At 41.2% G+C, this 17,946-nt stretch overlaps 1 protein-coding gene across 2 annotated transcripts; it reads left to right on the forward strand.

The window, feature by feature from the left end:
* Positions 1–345: 345 nt before the first annotated feature.
* On the forward strand, positions 346–17,270 carry tmem200a (transmembrane protein 200A). Of its 2 annotated transcripts, XM_039599389.1 has the most exons (6): positions 346–473; positions 2,904–3,050; positions 11,121–11,258; positions 11,484–11,701; positions 11,782–11,945; positions 12,545–17,270. In XM_039599389.1, exons 3-6 carry the CDS (start codon positions 11,128–11,130, stop codon positions 13,670–13,672), a joined length of 1,641 nt encoding a protein of 546 aa, XP_039455323.1. In that variant the 5' UTR covers positions 346–473; positions 2,904–3,050; positions 11,121–11,127; the 3' UTR covers positions 13,673–17,270. The 2 variants fall into 2 exon arrangements, with proteins under 2 accessions (XP_039455323.1, XP_031610932.2); XM_031755072.2 differs by lacking the exon at positions 2,904–3,050.
* The last annotated feature ends 676 nt before the right edge of the window (positions 17,271–17,946 follow it).

Below are 17,946 nucleotides of genomic sequence, written 5' to 3' on the forward strand. Positions count from 1 at the left end.
AGCTTCCTTTGCTGTCTTTTCTCACAAATAAAACAGAGTTCTCCGCTGGGGAATTACAACCACTTCGTTTAGGACTTTAAATAGGCAGAAAGGATTTTCCTTCAGTCGTAATTAGCGTGCCTCGCCACCCTCCTTGTCTCGAGCGCGCGTACTCTCCATATGGCGTAAAACGTGCCTCGCGCAGGATAAAGTCATCAGAACTGGCACTTTGAAATATTTCAGTCTCACTTGGCGAACCACAGAAGCCTAACGACCATCGTCGTCTCCGTTAATAAGGAGCTTGGATGTCAGCAAATACTACTGCCGCTTGGGAGTGGAACCGTCTCCTGTCATCTTCATTTTCTCCAGCATGGCATCTCACTGGAAGTAGCCTTCAAAGTGGAAGATGGCTTTTTACTGTCCCTAGGTTATAGCCTAATCCCTTTGCATGCCTAATGGCACACTGACGGTGAAAACTCGGCTTTTGAAAAAAGGTAAGAGCTTAGTTGTGGTTTAAACTCTTCAAGTGGAGACGTATTCAAGCTGACAGTTTTACAGTCTCCCTTTTATTTACATGCATATTTTACAACGCTTAGTGTTAATATTTGAAGAATAAAAAGGTTTAACATCAGCCACAAGCCATCTGAAAGACTGATGAGTGGGGATACGTGACATCTTACTATTATCATTTTTGTGAGCTGTGCTAATCTTTGTGTGGTTTGTTTATTTGCTGTTTTATCTTGGAGGGAATCCTCTGATCATTTTACTGTGCCAAGGCTGAGATGATCCTTTGTTTAGGCCAGCCTGCTGTCTCTTGATTATCATTGGCCAACTGGTAGCCAAGAAAACGTGATGGCATTCATGTAAACCTCCAAAGATGGATTAAAGATCATTAAAGGTCAAACAATTTTAGTGAGCCTATAGTCAGACACCTTCAAGCAATATTAGGAGCACACAAAGATGTAACAATAATATATGACTTTTTTTTATGTCTTTACAAATATTTATGCAATAAACTAACTCAGTGCTGCACAGTGCATGTGCACCAGAGGCTTCTTGTTTCCACATCACACTTGAGTAGGTGGAATACGGACCACGACTGGCTTCTAGTTATGATTTTACAGAGTCGTCTCATCTATACGCACGTTAAACTCGACTTTGAGGTGAACACAGAGAAATGTGATGATTGCCTTTTCGTGGGCACATTTCTAAAGATTCAAAAGAAGAAGAATGTGGAGCACTTTAACAGGAGGTGCGCCGTCACTGGTTTTATTGTGCAGTGTGAATGAAATGATGTTGAATTAAGAGTCAGCCTCACCTTGAGGGCCGTTTGAAGAACTAGGGTAACACACTCAGCCAAATGGCTCATAATAAGACAAATTTAGCTGCCAAACACTTTGCAGAGAACTGGATCTGGGTTTAATTTGGGAATAATTAGGAAGTCGAGTGATGCATTGGTTAATCCTTCGTCACAGATATCATGCTAACTGGATAATCCTGTTTAAATACCTCCTTTGGTAGGTTAGCAGTTCCTTCAGTTTCTCACTCCAAAGACCTCCCTGATGAAATGATAAGATCTTTTTTGTGTGTGTGGAGAAGAACAAATTCTGGTTTGGGGTTGGAAAAAAAATGTTATTAATCAAATTAAGGAAAGCAACATCACAACTAATGTATTTCATGTTTGATGCCTCTGGAGTCCAGTTTGTCCACCACTGCTGCAGGGCTGCTGGGGCCAGCTCGCGTCCCAGGATGAGTGTGGGTGACTGACTGACACTCAGAGCTGTGAGGAAGACAGAATGAGTCATTTTAATGGAATCAACAGGGGGCTCACTCCAGTTCATAAACACACAAACACGCATGCTCTTACGCCTGGCATAAGCATCCGATGATTCAATGCAAAACTTAATTCAATTAAGTAGAGAATTCATCACAGGAGGCAATGACACTGATTCAGCGTGAAGGATATGTGCAAAAAAAGATAAAAAAAATAAAAGGAGCATGTATCATCAAAATAATGAGGGAAAAAAAAACAAGATGGTGAAGGGGGTGGATGATTTGACACTCCAGCACTCGCTTCAGAAAATGCACTGCCAAAAGGTCAGTGGGAAAACATAAAGGGACATATTCTCCAGACAGATGACTCACCCCCTGACCATGAGTCTGTAGGAGTATGGCACTACACAAACACTCATTTCTATGTTTTCCTCTTTTTTTCTCTTCTTCTTTTACTTCTGATAGTCTTATCTGTTCCCTTAAGAGCGCCAATGAAACAGACATAAATCACAGCGGTCCTTTACATTGGAAAGCAGCAGCGCCAGATGCGATAAGGTTAATACGATTCAACAGGGTCTGCACAAAGTCACCTCTGGCTGATTAGACCTCTGCGTGCACAGACTGACTTAACCCACACAGATCACACTCCAGTGTGCTCTGTTGTACTTGTTAGGCTAGGAAACTTACATCATTTAATTTTTTACTACCTTTTGGAGCTTGGTGACTCCCAACCAGGCTTGTTCACTTTAAATTTTCAGCAGTACAATGTTATATTCATGTTGATGAGAAGCGTAAGAGTTGCCAATTACTGCATAACGTATTCTCATCTACAACTTGCGCTGTATTTTTCTGCACTATATCCAATTGTTGTAGAAATGCTACAACAAGCAGAGTATGTGAGCTGACGCTGAAGTGGTTAAAAAAATGATCATGTCACTAGGCAGTTTTTTTCCTTTTCTCACATAATGCTGATCTTGTCAGGGTTCATGTCCTTGTCACTGCTCTTGTTACTTACACCTACTAATTGGCCAAAGTGCCATGTAGCAGGTTCTGAGTTGGACAGCATGAGCCTTTCAAGGTAGGTGAAAAGCAGCAGACAAAAACAAATATTCTGTAGGACGTACACCAGCACAATTTTTTTTTTTTTTTAGATCAGCAGCTGATCGAGCAGCTGTGGGGTGTGTCTCTGGAGCTGAGTGTGACCTCTGAACTTTCTGGAAAGGCAACTGGAGAACATGTCAGGAGTGAACAAAGTGGATTACTGAAACATCTGGCTGCATGAAAGAGATTTGCTCCTGGTGTGTATGCAGGGCACAGCATGCATAATCCATGTGTCTTCACTTTCACAGTCGCTAAATGCCTGGTGAAGCAGAGAAGTCATCTGTAAGAAATCACACTAGCTAGTCCATATTACACTTGTACAGTGTTCTATAAAATACTACTCTGTAGTCCTCCCATAGCTAGCATAAAAGATGGTAGTTACTGTGACATCACCCACAAAATGAGATTCTGAAGCCACATTTTGAAACCTCGACATGAGTGTTTTGGTTTTGTCGCTATCGTGCTTGCAAACAATAGGATGTGATGAAGGGGGCAGGTCTGACTGTGAAGCCACATGCTTATTTAGCCAATATGACTTGTGATTGCCAGTTCGGTAGCCAATGAATGGGTGGTTTCATAGCACAGATAATTCTGTTTTTTGAAACATGGTATCATCAAGATTTATAAAATTGATGTAATTTTTTATTCAAAATGACCCAAAATGTATGATTGAGCCCATAAACATGAGACATTCTCCCACTGAAATAGAACCAGAAATCTTTTTTGCAAACACAGCTATCGCCATTTGGCGGCCTTCAGACACAATGCAAGCTTTTACAATTATAGTCAGTCAGTATTTTGACTGCCAACGTGTTAGTTTTTGGAGCCAAATATTATCTTATATGAATGTGAAGGTGACATTTATACTAGGCAGCTTGATTAGTAAACACCATTCAGAAAATATACGAGTGCAACACACAGAAACACACATATCAGCTATTTAGTGCAAAATTCCACCCACCAAGTGAAGTGTGCAAATTTCTGGGATGGTCTGTACTGCACAGCAAGCCATAATGTTTGACAATCCATTAAAAATGCTCCAACAGGCATAAAGAGCATGCGCACACACACACGCACACACACACACACACACACACACACACTGAAGAGGTGCAGTTTAATGACTGGCAGTAGTGGACGAAGCCTAGCAGAAACTAACTGGCTCCAGAGCCCGTGCTGGGACACCTATCAGTCAAGGCAGCCATGAACCTATGTCAGTTATCCAGATGACAAAAACAAAACTTCCCCTCAGTCAGAGTTGTTATGAGTTATGAGGAGGGAATTCATATTTTGCACCCGGCTGTAAATGTGCTTTGTAGATCTGTAATTTTGGACACTGAGAGTCTGTGGAGCCAACCTCAAGTGGAAATTTTGTTATAGCTGTGTATCGTTCTTCCACCTCCCGAGGCACCTGTTTGTTAAATTCATAAATTGTGTGAACTGCTAATATGTCATGTTTCTTCAGACTTCAATCATCCAGTCAAATAAATGGCACCAAACAAGAGTTAATAGCAGAATAATCTGTTTGGCTTTGGCACAGAAGATTTGGCAAATTTTTCATGGGTGCAACCCCCATACTCAACTCTGCTAATGCATTTACAAACAGTGTAAGATTTATCAACAAGAAACATTGTTACAACATTGTTACATCAACCAAACACAACATTTCCTTACTTTTGTGCTAAGTTTATACCCATCTTCATCCAGTCCAAGACGTTTATTGTGTTTTATTAATCTGTTGCTTAGTGCTAATCGACTGATATCTGTGTGTTTTTGTTGCACCTGTAAAGATCGTTGATGCAACCCATCTTTCAAGTGATTTCTGATAAGGGAATTTCACCCTCTCATCCAAATGTACTCAGATAAACCATCATAGCTTGAACGTGGAAACAAATGGGTAATGTCACGGTGTCGATGTGCATCCTTTATATACAGTCTATGATAACAGCCTATTGACTCTGCTAGAGAGTAGAGGAGGATCTAACTTGAATGGGCAGAGCTACGAGAGAAGCAAATAAATTGGCAAGCAGTAAATTCATTCTTATCAAATGAAGTCAGTCAATGAACTTTACATATTCTCTTTCATGAATTACATTATTGTCACCATTAGCGTAGGTGTACAGTGAATCTGAAGTGCTTTATTTTGACATGGGAATTAAAAAAACTACAAAAAAAGCTTGATGGTATAATTGTTTAAGCTTTTTAAGCTAAAAGGACAGAACACAAAGATCTGATTTTGTTAATTTTTTGGGTTCTTAACTCCTGCAAGTTAATTTCCATCACGCCTGGCTCGAGAGCATTAAGTGAACTACATTTTAATATTCTGAATACTTGCAAAACTATTAAAAAGTCATAATTATATTCACTGAATTAAAATAAAACCACGCTATTAAGTCGTGCTGGTGTGTTGTTTCCATGTTAGACTCTCAGCTCCATGCGATTATGGCAGATGACCTTAACTTCAGCAGCGGGGGGGGGCTTTGTCTGTCTCTGCATTTAAATTCAGATACAGTTTTCATGGCCTCAGTTAACCTCAGCAGAGAACTTTACGGCATAAACAAAAACAAATGACCCACTATAATTGTAACAGGAGACATGCAACATTGGATGCCAGATTTTCCCTCCCTAGCAAGCTCCATTTTTATCCTCCTGCTCATTCCTCTCTCATTACATCTCTCCTTGCCTCTTTCCTTCGTACTCCATCTGTGTCCATATTCAAGTTCTTTCTCCATGACATGTCAGTGCACACTTCACTGCAGTGAGTCATTTGAAACAAACTTTCCTCAGCATGCTCAGAGTACAAAAAATTAAAAGTCTCTGGAGTTTGTTAAATGTAGATCAAAGTGTCTCCTGTAGTCTCTTACTCCCTGTCTCTTCCCTCTGGCTGCGTCTCCTTCCAGTCTCACATCTTTACTCTCCCTTCAGCTTCTCAGTTTCTCCTTCTATCCCACCTGCCATGTTCTTGTTCCTCTTCCACGCTGCATCATTTCCTCTCTAATGTGCGGATTTAGAGAAAGCCAGGTTGTAGAGCCTTAGCACAAATCGCATAAACAAGATGTAACTGAAACCTTGAAGGTAGCTGTGGAAAAAAAAGAAATATAGGTCTTAATCTCCCGTTCAGATTTAAAACTCTCCAGCATCCTTTCCCTCTCTCCCCCTCTCAATCAAACCTCTTTCACACAAAGGTAGAGGTGGAAACAACTTAAAGGTCAACAAGTCCAAACTGGCTTAAAATAAGGCATGGGGAATGCCCCTGTGTTGATAGTACACATGCTAATGATGCACCTGTCATCCCAGTGCACACAGCTGGCAGTTGCTATGGAAACGTGTCACCTAGCAGCAGCATATAGTTGCTATAGGGACAACAGATCACGTGGCGTCACCTATAGATTAGCTGTTATCGGCATTATCACGCTACAAAAAAAGCACCTCCTCGCCCAGATACAGAACACAATCACGCAGAGGAGGTGTTACAATGTGCCGAGGGAACTCTCTGCCCTGAGAGATGTGATGCATCTATTTAAAACGTCTCCAAATGCTTAAATAACTTCACAGAGAATGAGTTCGCTCCCTGAAAGGGTGAGGCAAATTGCTTTAATATGTTTTCGTGCCTTACCGAGAGGACGCAAAGATAAACCTGCTGTAGCAATTTAGCAATTACTAAGGTGATCACACGAGGCCTGATTTATTATTCATTTTAGACCGATTTAGAGAACTGCCCGGCAAGGCAGCGGACTTGAAACGAAGCAGCAGGTTTTTAGCATGAGTTTTGTGTGTTTCATCACTGTTTAAGCAGCAAGATCACAGTCAGTCTTTAAAATAGAAGAAGAACATGAACTGAATGCATGTGGCGAGCTCGATTACTGAATGCTAACTTTCATCTCTTTTGGTCACTGCACATGGAAAGCCTTTATGTGTCAGAGCCTGAGTGCATTCTCATTAGGCTGCTGGTGTTATCTGTGTGACAGCACTTCTTCTTTTCTGCTCCACTTGCTTTTTTGTTGTTGTTGTTTTTTTTTACTCCAGTCTTGTTGAAACTATGGATGCACTCAGCTTGTTTTCTTTTGTGGTCTTTTCACGGCTGTCAGGAAAAGCATTTTTACCCTCCTCTTGTTTTCGTCAGGCTTTTTTATCCTCTTTCGATCACTCATCACCCCCACTTTGTCCCAGAACAGTTGTTCCCTTTTTTTTTAGTCTTTAACTGCTTTTGTTTCTGTGATGAAAGCATGACTCAGTGTTGCACCTTACATGAACTGATGTAAATAAATATACTCATTCTTTTTCTGTTCTTGCATTCCTTTTGTCATCTATCCTCTATTTTCTACTCCTAACTCCAACTCTCACTACCCTTCTTCTTTGCCGCCGCCGTCCATCCTTTTTCCTCCTGTTTCGGTAAACCGAGGAAATCTCTCCCGTTGCTCTTGAAACATTTGTGTGGGTTCCTGTTTGACGCACACCGAGGAGCGAAGGGGAGAGAATCGGAGAGAGAGAGAGAGAGAGGCAGAGTGAGGGGGAGCGCAGAAAACCTGAGAAAAGTGGCTGGTTGTGTTTGTCCTTGTGTGATTCACCATCTGTGGTGGAGAGCGCTCTGTTACAGCAGTTTTTTTTTCAACCAATAAGATGATTGACATGAAAAATACATTAAAATGTGAGAAGGAGAAAAGAGGGTAGGAGGAGAGAACGTCTGGTCTTGTGTGTGATTCACAGTTACTTTGAATACTAAAAGCTTTGTCTGATTTTGAATATTAAATCTGACTTTATTGCTTTCAGATATGCAGAAGAAAAGGAAGGAAGGAAGGAAGGGAGGGAGGGAGGGATTGAGCGAAACAGGAAAGTGACCGAATAAAATTCAATTAAAATTAGATACAGATTAAAAATAGATCAAAGAGGACAGAGGGTGGGAGGGAAGAGACAGACAAACAAAGAGAGCGATAAGATGAGAAAGTAAGCTGGGGTGGAGAAAGAATGAAAGTAGGGGAAAGCAAACATTATTCAGGGTCACAACCAGAATGCATTAGCACGCAGACAGCGGGTGAGAATGGAAGCGAGAGGGGGAGATTTACAGATAGTGCCTTCTTGGAAGAAAAAGGAAGATAGGACGGACACGTGGAAGCGAAAAAAAAGAAAAGGGAAGGTCATGGGTGTGTTATCATTCCCATGCTAAATCTGTGTGATCCTTTATATATACAGACATGCACACATGCCCGCAGGCTGACATACTGTGTACAAACCTGGGAACCAAATAACTTTGTAACACACGACTATATCTAGGAAGCATCACTATGGTCAAAACATGTGGCTATGGTTCATAACAGTAAGTTGTACAGAAAGAATTACATCATATGTGTTCTAAGTCAGGCAATGGGTCATTAAAGTATTCTTTATATTCTTCTGAATATGTCTGTGATCATGAAATAATAAATACATAAGCGAGCATGTCACTCCGATAGTACTCAGAAAGCAGAGAGAGAGGGCCATGCTAAAACTGACATTTCATGACATTTGTCTTATTATAATAAGATGACGTCAGCTGGAGCTGTTATTGGTCTATCGTCACACAAAATTGGAAAATTATATCTTGAAAACTGTGGACACTAGACTGCTGACAAACAGGCAAATGGAACTGATTGCATACTCCCTGCCTTTGGGGGTAGAAGTGTTTCAAGTGCACCGCTATTAGTACAATCTGCTCAATGCTTTATACATTTACACTAGACATTTGACCTTGAGTTATTTGCTGGTAAGCTTGTTTGTGAAATGAAAGTTCATATTACTAAAGCTACTTTTGACTGCTCCCTTGCCGCAAAGGGTCACCACAGGAGCTAGCTTCCTGAACCATCCCTTAAGGGGATTTGTGTGTGTCTAGCTGGAATCGAACCAAGAGCCATATGCCTGCCAATCAAATGTGTTAACCACTACACCATAAGATAATGGTAGTGTAGTGTCGCTTTATATGATTGTGTTGAACAACGTTAAGATCATCATTCAGCAGTGTCACAGCTGTTGTTTCTCGTGTTTAATGGTTCAAGAGAAAGAGAAAACCAAAATGCAGCTAACTGGGGGAAAGTCCAAAACCCAAAGTGAGGTCTCAGCAATTTAAACAGAGTACATAAGGGTCAGGAAAAAAAAGTATGTGATGCAGCATGTGAGAACCCAGCTAAGGTTCAAAGACAACAAAACAAAACAATGAAAGAAAACCACATTTAACCATTTTTGTTTATGTTTTCCATGAATTGTTAACTGAAAAACTGTGTAGAAACTGCTCAATAAACTACAGTCTTATTCAATATTGGAGACAATGAAATATTGGAATGTCCAGTTGCTGCCAAAATGCATCATTTTATGGCTGTTTTTGTGCTCAGGTGGGCTTCTTGGTCCAGAAGACATGAAAAAAGTTCAGCTCTCAAAATGTACTGGTGCAACTGCTAGGTTATCAACACATACAAGTCAAATGTATTATTTTTAAAAAGCCCTGTTTGGGATTATATTCTCATGGACCGTCGCATGCTTCCAGCACAGCTGCTATTTTTAGATCGCTCAATTGGAGTCCAACTTTGTTATGTTGTCGTGGAGAAGCGGCGAGTCAAACCTGTGCGGCCAAAGAAACAAAAAGCAGGTTCTTTTTTTTCTTTCTGTTTTAAGTGCCGAAACATTATGGCAAGAACAGTAGCGCAGGTTCTGGATGTTGTTCTTCAAACGTCAGGATGTTACAGCAGAGCTCTACATTAATAGCTTCACAAATTCACATCGCACAACCTTGTGGGAAAGGCGAGTATGCTCCTGATCCCGCTCTTGACCTTATGTGCTTCCTTCAGGCATGGACACTCTGTCCTCTTCAAGTAAAAAGTGGTGAAAACATTGGGTCTTGCAGGGAGACTTAATTATGAGCAGCAGCAGTGGTCCTCCATACTAAGCATGGGTCAGTTTGAAAGAGAAGTTGATGCTTTTTTTTCTCTGTGCAAGTTTGAGGATTGGAGTTCCTGAAAGCAGTCTGGAGGCACTCGAGAGGGCAGGATGATCCTCAGAACTGTGATCACACTTCACATAAACTGGGTGATTGACTTACTGATTACCTTTGGGGGCTGCAGTCTGGTAGGAAACCCTATAAACATCACAAATAAAATTAGCAGGAGTGCAAAAGAAAACCAGCGGTTGTTCGCTGCTAATTTTTACAGAGCTCACTCTGAACTGCTGAGTTGTTTTCATATTTTCATCTGAAATTTGCATTTAAATTCAGTACCAAGGTCACTCAGCAACAAATTCAGTCAGTGTAATCCTCTTCATGCGCAACAGGACAATGCTAATGTTCATGCGAGGTCAGATTAACAGGCATTTAGACCCAACTGAATGCTTTCAAAATAAGCCTGTTTGTTTAAGCCCCCTTCCTTTAATAACAATAATAGACGTATGAGCAGCTGGTGAGCCCAGAGACCATGATTCATTCGAATGTTATGACAGAATTGAGGCGATGTATTTTATTAAAATCTATAGCAGCTTTTAAAAAAATGCAAATAACGACAGTAGGAAAAACAATAAACATGCAAAAGCAATAAATACAGGATGTGAATCAGAATGAAACACACTACCCAAGACTCAAATCACAAGCCAAGTACGCTTTGGGGATTTGTTTCCTTTACATCCTACAAGCATCCTGCAGGTCTGAATGTACAGCTTCATGTGCATGCACACTTGCACACTTGTGCCCATGATCGTCCCGAAGACTGACAACAAGCAGCGGAAAAAAAACATGAGCAGAGCAGGCTGTTGTGCTGTTTGGTGCGCTTACATCTGTATCACTGCTAGGCTCTAAAGAGTATTTCTGGGACTTGGAAAGATGCTAAAACACGCTTTCATCATGACACACTTTCCCCGTTAGCAAAAAAATAAATAAAACATCTTTGAAAAAGTGCATGAGGTGACACATCAGCTTTAAATGACACAAACAGAGCTGTGACCTGCACGACTGTGGGGGACGCTGTACTACTGACTATTACGTGTCTTACACATCATATATTAGGACTACCTGGGAGACTGTGACTATGCGGAAACACATGTCCATCTGTGTTTTGACACAGTTGTGTTTTTTCCTCACTGTGACTATACTGTGCGTACCTATGCCAAGTACATCTTTTTTTTAGCAGCAGCATCTTGTAATTGTTTGCACCAAGGCCCTAACAATCTCTTAGCAACAAGCTGTAAACCAGTAATGTGGAAGCTGATTAGACAGTAGAATTTAAAAGTCATTAACTCCTAATTTGTGTCTGCAGGTGAAGAATGACTGCAGCGGCAGGTGTGCTAACAGGCTTGGCCAAGCTAAAGCGCCAGGACTCTGCTCGCTCTCAGCATCGGCCCGTACCACCGACATCGCCGGGCCTGGGACACGCCGCCCCCGAGGCCGCTCCTAGGTGATTGTCATGTGCATTCATTTTAACACAGTAGACAGAACTATGAATTAGCCTTTTAAATTGCTACCTCTGCAGGAGGAAAGAGGATATTGTTACAAAAGCTAATGTGTGTTGGTGAAATTGCTTCTGCAGTCTCTGAACATTTGTTTTATTTGTTGCCCATTGCTGTTAAACTGTTGCCTCCAAAAACTCAGTTGTGTTTTCTTTCCATCCTTTCTCATTTAGGAAGAGGAAGAGGCGCACCGATGTCGTAGTGGTGCGAGGTAGACTCCGTCTCTACTCAGCATCTGGGTTTTTCCTCCTCCTGGGACTAATCATCTTGGCCATAGGGATTGGCATGGCGACGCTAGGTTACTGGCCTCACAGTAAAGTCATGCTCGCTGGAGGAGGAACTGGAGTCAAGACAGAAAAGGATGCAGCCAATGCAAGCCACAATGGGCAAGGTGAAGAAGGGTGACTAGAAACCTGCTGGCAAAAGTTTGTCCCACTCATGGCTCATCTGCTCGTTGTTTTGTGGTTTTAGGTACGCCTTCCAAGGAGACTGAGAGCGCTCTGATGCGATTCCTAGAACAGCATCTTCACTCTGAGAGGATGAAGATGCTTGGGCCCTTCACCATGGGCATTGGGATTTTTATTTTCATCTGTGCTAATGCAATACTTCACGAAAACAGAGACAGGGAAACCAAGGTAAGGCTGAAATCATCGCATCAGGATGCGCACAGTTGAAAAACTCAAACACTGTATGGGAAACAGAGAAGTTGGAAGGTTTTTGTGGGTCATGCAACTTTAGTTTTTGCATAATCTGCTTCAAAAGTAGGTTCTTTAATAATATTTCCATCAAATGTTTCTAAATTTAAAAGCCAGAACTTGTAGTTAATATTCCTTTCCTGTCACTGATTCTTGTTTCTGTCCCTCCTCCACTCTCTACAAAATGAAGGGCATGTACACTGCAGTCATCCATATTCATCATCTGTATAACATGCAGATCAGACTTCTCCCAACCTCCTTCCACCTTTAGCTCTGCAATTTTCCCTCTGATCAAATTCCCTCCGTTTCCATGCTCTCTTCGTCTCTCCTTTGATTCAATTAGCCCTCTCCTTCTCCCTTCCCTTTACTGGTAATCCTTGTGAGAAACATGTCCCCCAAGGCCACACGGTGCCAACGTGCACAAATTTAAAACTACAGGGAGATAATGTGTTTTAATGAAACGCTTCAAATATTTCCAGGTAATCTAAAATAAATGCTGCTGCTGCTACTGCTGCTAATACGATTCTCATTTGCTGTAGATCATCCATATGAGAGACATGTACTCCACAGTCATCGATATCCACCGCCTCAGGCAGAAAGAGCAAAAGCAACACCAACACCGGAACAGCACCTGTGCGAGAGAAGTCGGAGATTTTCGAGCCTTCGGCTGCGATACTGCCGCACGGTTAGCCAGCAACTCTCTCCTAGCCTTCTCCTCTCGTGCTGGAAGCATTGCCGGAGGAGGGAGAGGTTCTACAGAAGAGGAGGAGGTGTTGTTAGGGGATGAGGAGTATCACAGACGTAGAGAACAGGCTAAGATGGATTGTAACTTTGCAGGACTATTGGCACCCCTCTATAAGGATCGCCCATTTTGTGGCCCCGGGGTCGGGCTGGTTCATTCGGACTCCATGCGTCACCAGTGGTCAGTGGATGGAGATGGAGAGAGGGGAGGACACCATGCACGCTCTATTGTCTCCTCCTCCATCTCTGCATTTACGCTCCCTGTTATAAAACTCAACAACTGTGTTATTGATGAGCCGGAGATGGAGGCAATAACTGAAGAGGACAGAGGAGGAGAGAGAAGAGAAGGAGAGAGGTCGCAGCCTCTGACCTCCATGGAGTCTCTGGTGGTTCCCGTGGCATCTGTTGCCAAGGCCTCCAAACCACCGGGCCTACACAGGAGTAACTCTGCCTCCTCCTCATCCCGCTGCTCCTCCTTATCCTCGTCCTCCCTCTCCCCTGCTCCCTCCTCTACCTCAGGCTGCTGGCTTTCCCCGGGAGCAGCAAAGAGTGACTTTGGCTCCAACTCCTCTCTGCATATGCTCAACAGCCATTCCAAATCTCTGGACTTGGAGCGCAGGCCGAGCATGCTTAGCGTGAACCCGGAGCAGCGGAAGCACCCCAGCTGGCCCCGACTCGACCGCAGCAACAGCAGCCGTAGTAACAGCGGCAGTCGGGGCAGCACCAAAGGCTACAAGCGGCTGGAGGACAGAGAAGAACAAGGAGATCGGCTCTTGGAGGTGTCACAGTCTGTGGCAGCGAGGCGCGACTACAGTAAGCGCGAGAAGCTGCTAATGATATCCAGATCGCATAATAACCTGAGCTTTGAGCATGATGAGTTTAATAGCAGCACACTGAAGAGAGGCAGCTCTGAGACTCGCTTCTGATCGCACTGAACTAGAGGTTGATGACAGTTCTGTCCTGTTCTGTAAATTGCCCTCCACACAGTATGAATGTACAGCTTGTGCTGGAGGAAACTGACAAGTTTAATGGCTACACTGTGCAGAGAGGAAACTCAAGCAGTTTCAAGAAAGCCTGTTTTTATGAGCAGCAGGTTGTAGAGTAATGGAGCAACTTGCACAGTGAAAGAGTTCAGGTCCAATGTCAGTCAGATACAATGGGTCTACTGCATTAGGGTTACATTAGTTGATCTACGACAGTGATTCCTAATCCAGCGTACATCTGCGGTAGGTTAGCCAAGGAGTACATGAAAAGACTAGCTCAGCTGTTACCATTAAATAAAAGAATTAGTGGACCTGAGGAACTTTAGGCAGTGAAGGGAAAACTTCGGATAAGCAAATGTTTACAAAAGATAAAATGGTTAAAAGTGATTAAAAGTGGATAACTCGCTAAGTGTATAGCTAATAGTTGGAACTATTAGCCAAGAGCATGCACAAAGAAATGATGTTATGAGCTAAACAGGATGGATAACAAGCTGAAATACTGTACAGTAGCTAGCTAAATTCATAAATGTTGTCAGTTATTTTGCTGATGCTACTAAATTGCCAGCTTTCAGTACTGATTAATCCAATGAAATAACAAGACAAAAGTAGGCTAAAAGAATTTGAATTGTTACCTTAACATAAAAATAAGATTGCTAGCCATATAAATAAATAGGGGAAATTGGTCAATCGTCAGTGAAAATACTGGATAAATGATTAAAATAGTCATCTAATAGTCCTGGACTAATCATTGAGAAATTTGAACATAAAGGGTTTAACCAAATAGTTTTTTCAGTCCAGAGGGGTGAACTGCAACGTGAGATTAATGGGTTAGCAAGCTATGTTAAGCTAAAAGTCAGAGTATTCTGTGTCATGAACTTTGGTTCATGACTTTTACCTGGATAAATCACCATGGTTACTTATGCTGAACACAAAACTTATTTTGTTTTGTTAGGACAGCTAAAGCAAAGAAAGCCTGACTGGGTTGAACATCCTTTGTAGTATACTCCTCAGGACTGTTGGGATATGTAAGATGAAAAAGGTTGGATAAATGAAAAAAGCTCATTTGTACTAATGAGCTTGAAAGTCAATATTTGGTATGAGCACCATTATTCATCACACAGCCTGAACTCTTTTAGGCAAGTTTTGTTATTATATCTTTAAGTTGTGTTCAGGAATAGTTCTCCAGGCTCCTTTAGGGGCATTCAAAGATCTTCTTTGGATGTTGGCTGCCTTTTATTGTGCTCTTTGTCAAGATGATCCTGCTCTGTTTCAATAATGTTGATGCCTGGGCTCTGGGGAGGCCAATCCATGACTGATAGTGTTTCATTGTGTATTTTTCCATCCATATATGCTTTAAGCGCACTGCACTGGCAGTGTGTTTGGGGCCATTGTCATGCTGAAAAATTAAGCTGTTGCCAATCAGATGCTTTCCCGAAGGCATTGCATGGTGGATCTAAATCAGATCATACTTTTCTGAATTCTTAAATCAATCAGTGTTGACGAGATCCCCAACTCCACTGGCTGAAATGCAGCACCAAACCAAAACCCTCAACTGTGTACAGATGGCTGTAGACTTTCACTGTTCTACATGCTGATGACAATTTGAAGCAACACATTTTACATTTGTCTTAACTACTCCATAAGGCCTGTTACCATTGATTGTTAGTCCAGTTCTTGTATAATTTGGCATACCTCAGCCTTTTTACTCCCCATTTCCCTTTATTAACAATGGCTTCTTGACAGCCACCTTTCCACTGAGATCATTTCAGTCTTCAGTGAACAACAGATGGATCAACTGAAGGGCCAGGTGAATCCCTCAGGTCCTGTGTCAGGTGTTTGCTAATGATCTGACTTTCAGATACTGTTCATCTGTAAATATTTTTTTAGATCTGCCACTTCTTTTGTCTTCCTCTTGTCCAGTTTCCAAGAATCCTTTAAGGATACACTGCACACCATGCTGAGATATGCCGAGTTTCTAGCTAATACTATTAATACTTCTGCACAAATACTATTTTATGCCTGTCAAACTGTGATATCTTTGACATTCCTCATAGACTAAAGGAATGGGAACAAATGATGCGTTTTTGTGACAGGGTGCTAGCAATACAATTTGAAATTGGTTCTTTGCTAAGTTGTTTGTTAGGTATGGAAACAACACTGACTACTCCCTTGAGTTAGGTGCCTTTTTTATGCTTAAATTATTCATAGGTCTGTGTTAAGCAGCTTAACTTAAAACCAAAAAGTAATGGTCAGGTACAAGTACTGGACTAAAAAATAAAAAGCAGCCAATGTCCAAAGAAGAACTTTAAAAGACATTCTTTAAGTCCAGAGAACTATTGCTCATGACCACTTATTAATTACAAAAAATGTCCCCCTCAAGGGATTAATAATGTTTTTATATATTTTATATTCCCCTTGTTATAAGAGCTGTTTAACACCCAAATTTCTCATCCGTGGGATAAAGGTTTATTCTAATAAAATACATCACATCAGTCTGCTTAATATCATATTAAGAAATCATTTCTGAAGTTTTACCGTCACTGAGACAATATAACCAGCACTGCTACGTAAGGTTTTATACATATAAATCACCTGTTGCACAAAGGGTCCCGTAAGACAAAGGAAGTTACAACAATACCAGTGGGCTCTGCAACAGAGATATAAATCAAATAAAGATAGTAGCCTGGGAAATACAACAAAGAAGTCATGATGTCCTGCAGTATTACAGTCCATCTCTAAACTAGAAATAAAAACCTCAGTCTATGGCTCTGCTACAGGCATTTCAAGGTTATTTTTACAAGATTAATGTAATGGATATCATTCAGGATATTCAGTCATACAGTTATCTTTCTGTGTACTATCATAAAACTGAGTGTATGAGAAAATCCTGGTTCATCTGGTGCCTCAGCCCCAGTATTTTTTCAGTCAAAACAGAAGGTATATTTATAACAACCATTAGTTATTTCTGATCAACAATCAAAAATAAGTTAATGTTTGTCTATATCTAAAAATCTCTAATTAGGATAACAGAGAAAATCTGACTCTTTCTGTATCTGATTTATTATTGAATAAATGTTTGAACCTGTATAAAAAATAGTTCTGAGTATTAGAACAATTGAACCCATATTTATTTATCTTGTGCTGTCTTTATAAAACCAGAGATCTGTTTCATTCAAGTGTTGTTTCCTTTAATTTGATCACATTTCTATGATGGTTTGTTTTGAGGAATTCCTGTTCTTGGATATCTAATTGAGTTGACATGAATTTGCATTCATATTGTTCAATGGTTTTGGTTTGTTAGTGACCTCTGATCCTTCTAAACACTTGTGTAAATCTTTTTAGGAAACTTGTAATGTGTGTAATGAGTAACACACCTTATTTTGAGATCTAACATGATGTACCCTCCCACTCAGTGCCACATGCTGTATGAGTGTTAAAGAGGAACCCCTTTTAAAAGTGCAGAAATCTTTTCAGAGAGCTTTAATGGTCCCCCACAGTCTATGGGTCACTGTCGAATTTTAGCTTCACTAAATAAACTGTATTTTTACTGATATCTGTTTTGTCCTATTGGATGTATTTAAAGCAATTCCAATTATGCATGGATTTACACATAATAGCTCTTCTGTCGCCTTTTTCATGGATTGTGGGAGGCGAAAACGTCTCTTAGGCCAGCACACAAACACACATGTGCACACACACTGTGCACCAACATACCATCTGACCCCCCTCACTTAAGTAAGCTGTCCAAATATACCTCTAATTTCCATTCTCTGCCTCTTTCACTCACTCTTTCTCCTTCGCTGCATGCAAAATAACAAACAAAGGTCTGGATGAGTCATCACCAATTATCAGTCTGTGGCTCTGTGGGATAACACACACAAACTTGCGCAACACCCTCGCAAGGACCAAGGACTATTTACATCAGAGCATGCAAACATATTTTTTCTAAAATGCATCAAGCAAAGCACGCAGACACATGAGCACATGCAAATGTGCATTTACAATGGAATTCAAAAGCAGAAGGATGATGATGATGTCGTTTTAGCCTGAATATGTCAAAAAGTCAACTAAAGCTAAATCTAAGCTAAGCTGCCTGTACCAAAATCTGATCAGATGGACTCAAGAAACCATTTGTCAGTACAACCTATTACATTCTAATAATGTCATTTGAGCTCATTTTAAACTGAACCTGGACAAAGTTCAGGTTACTGTGCATG

Source organism: Oreochromis aureus, linkage group 15 (genome assembly GCF_013358895.1).
Source record: "Oreochromis aureus strain Israel breed Guangdong linkage group 15, ZZ_aureus, whole genome shotgun sequence".
Classification (NCBI taxonomy): domain Eukaryota; kingdom Metazoa; phylum Chordata; class Actinopteri; order Cichliformes; family Cichlidae; genus Oreochromis; species Oreochromis aureus.

Excerpts from the sequence above, each read along its gene's own strand:
- tmem200a (XM_039599389.1), top strand. The coding sequence starts at position 11,128 with ATGACTGCAGCGGCAGGTGTGCTAACAGGCTTGGCCAAGCTAAAGCGC. Across the intron at positions 11,259-11,483 it reads GCCCCCGAGGCCGCTCCTAG|GAAGAGGAAGAGGCGCACCG; the intron begins GTGATTGTCATG and ends TTTCTCATTTAG. Across the intron at positions 11,702-11,781 it reads TGCAAGCCACAATGGGCAAG|GTACGCCTTCCAAGGAGACT; the intron begins GTGAAGAAGGGT and ends TTGTGGTTTTAG.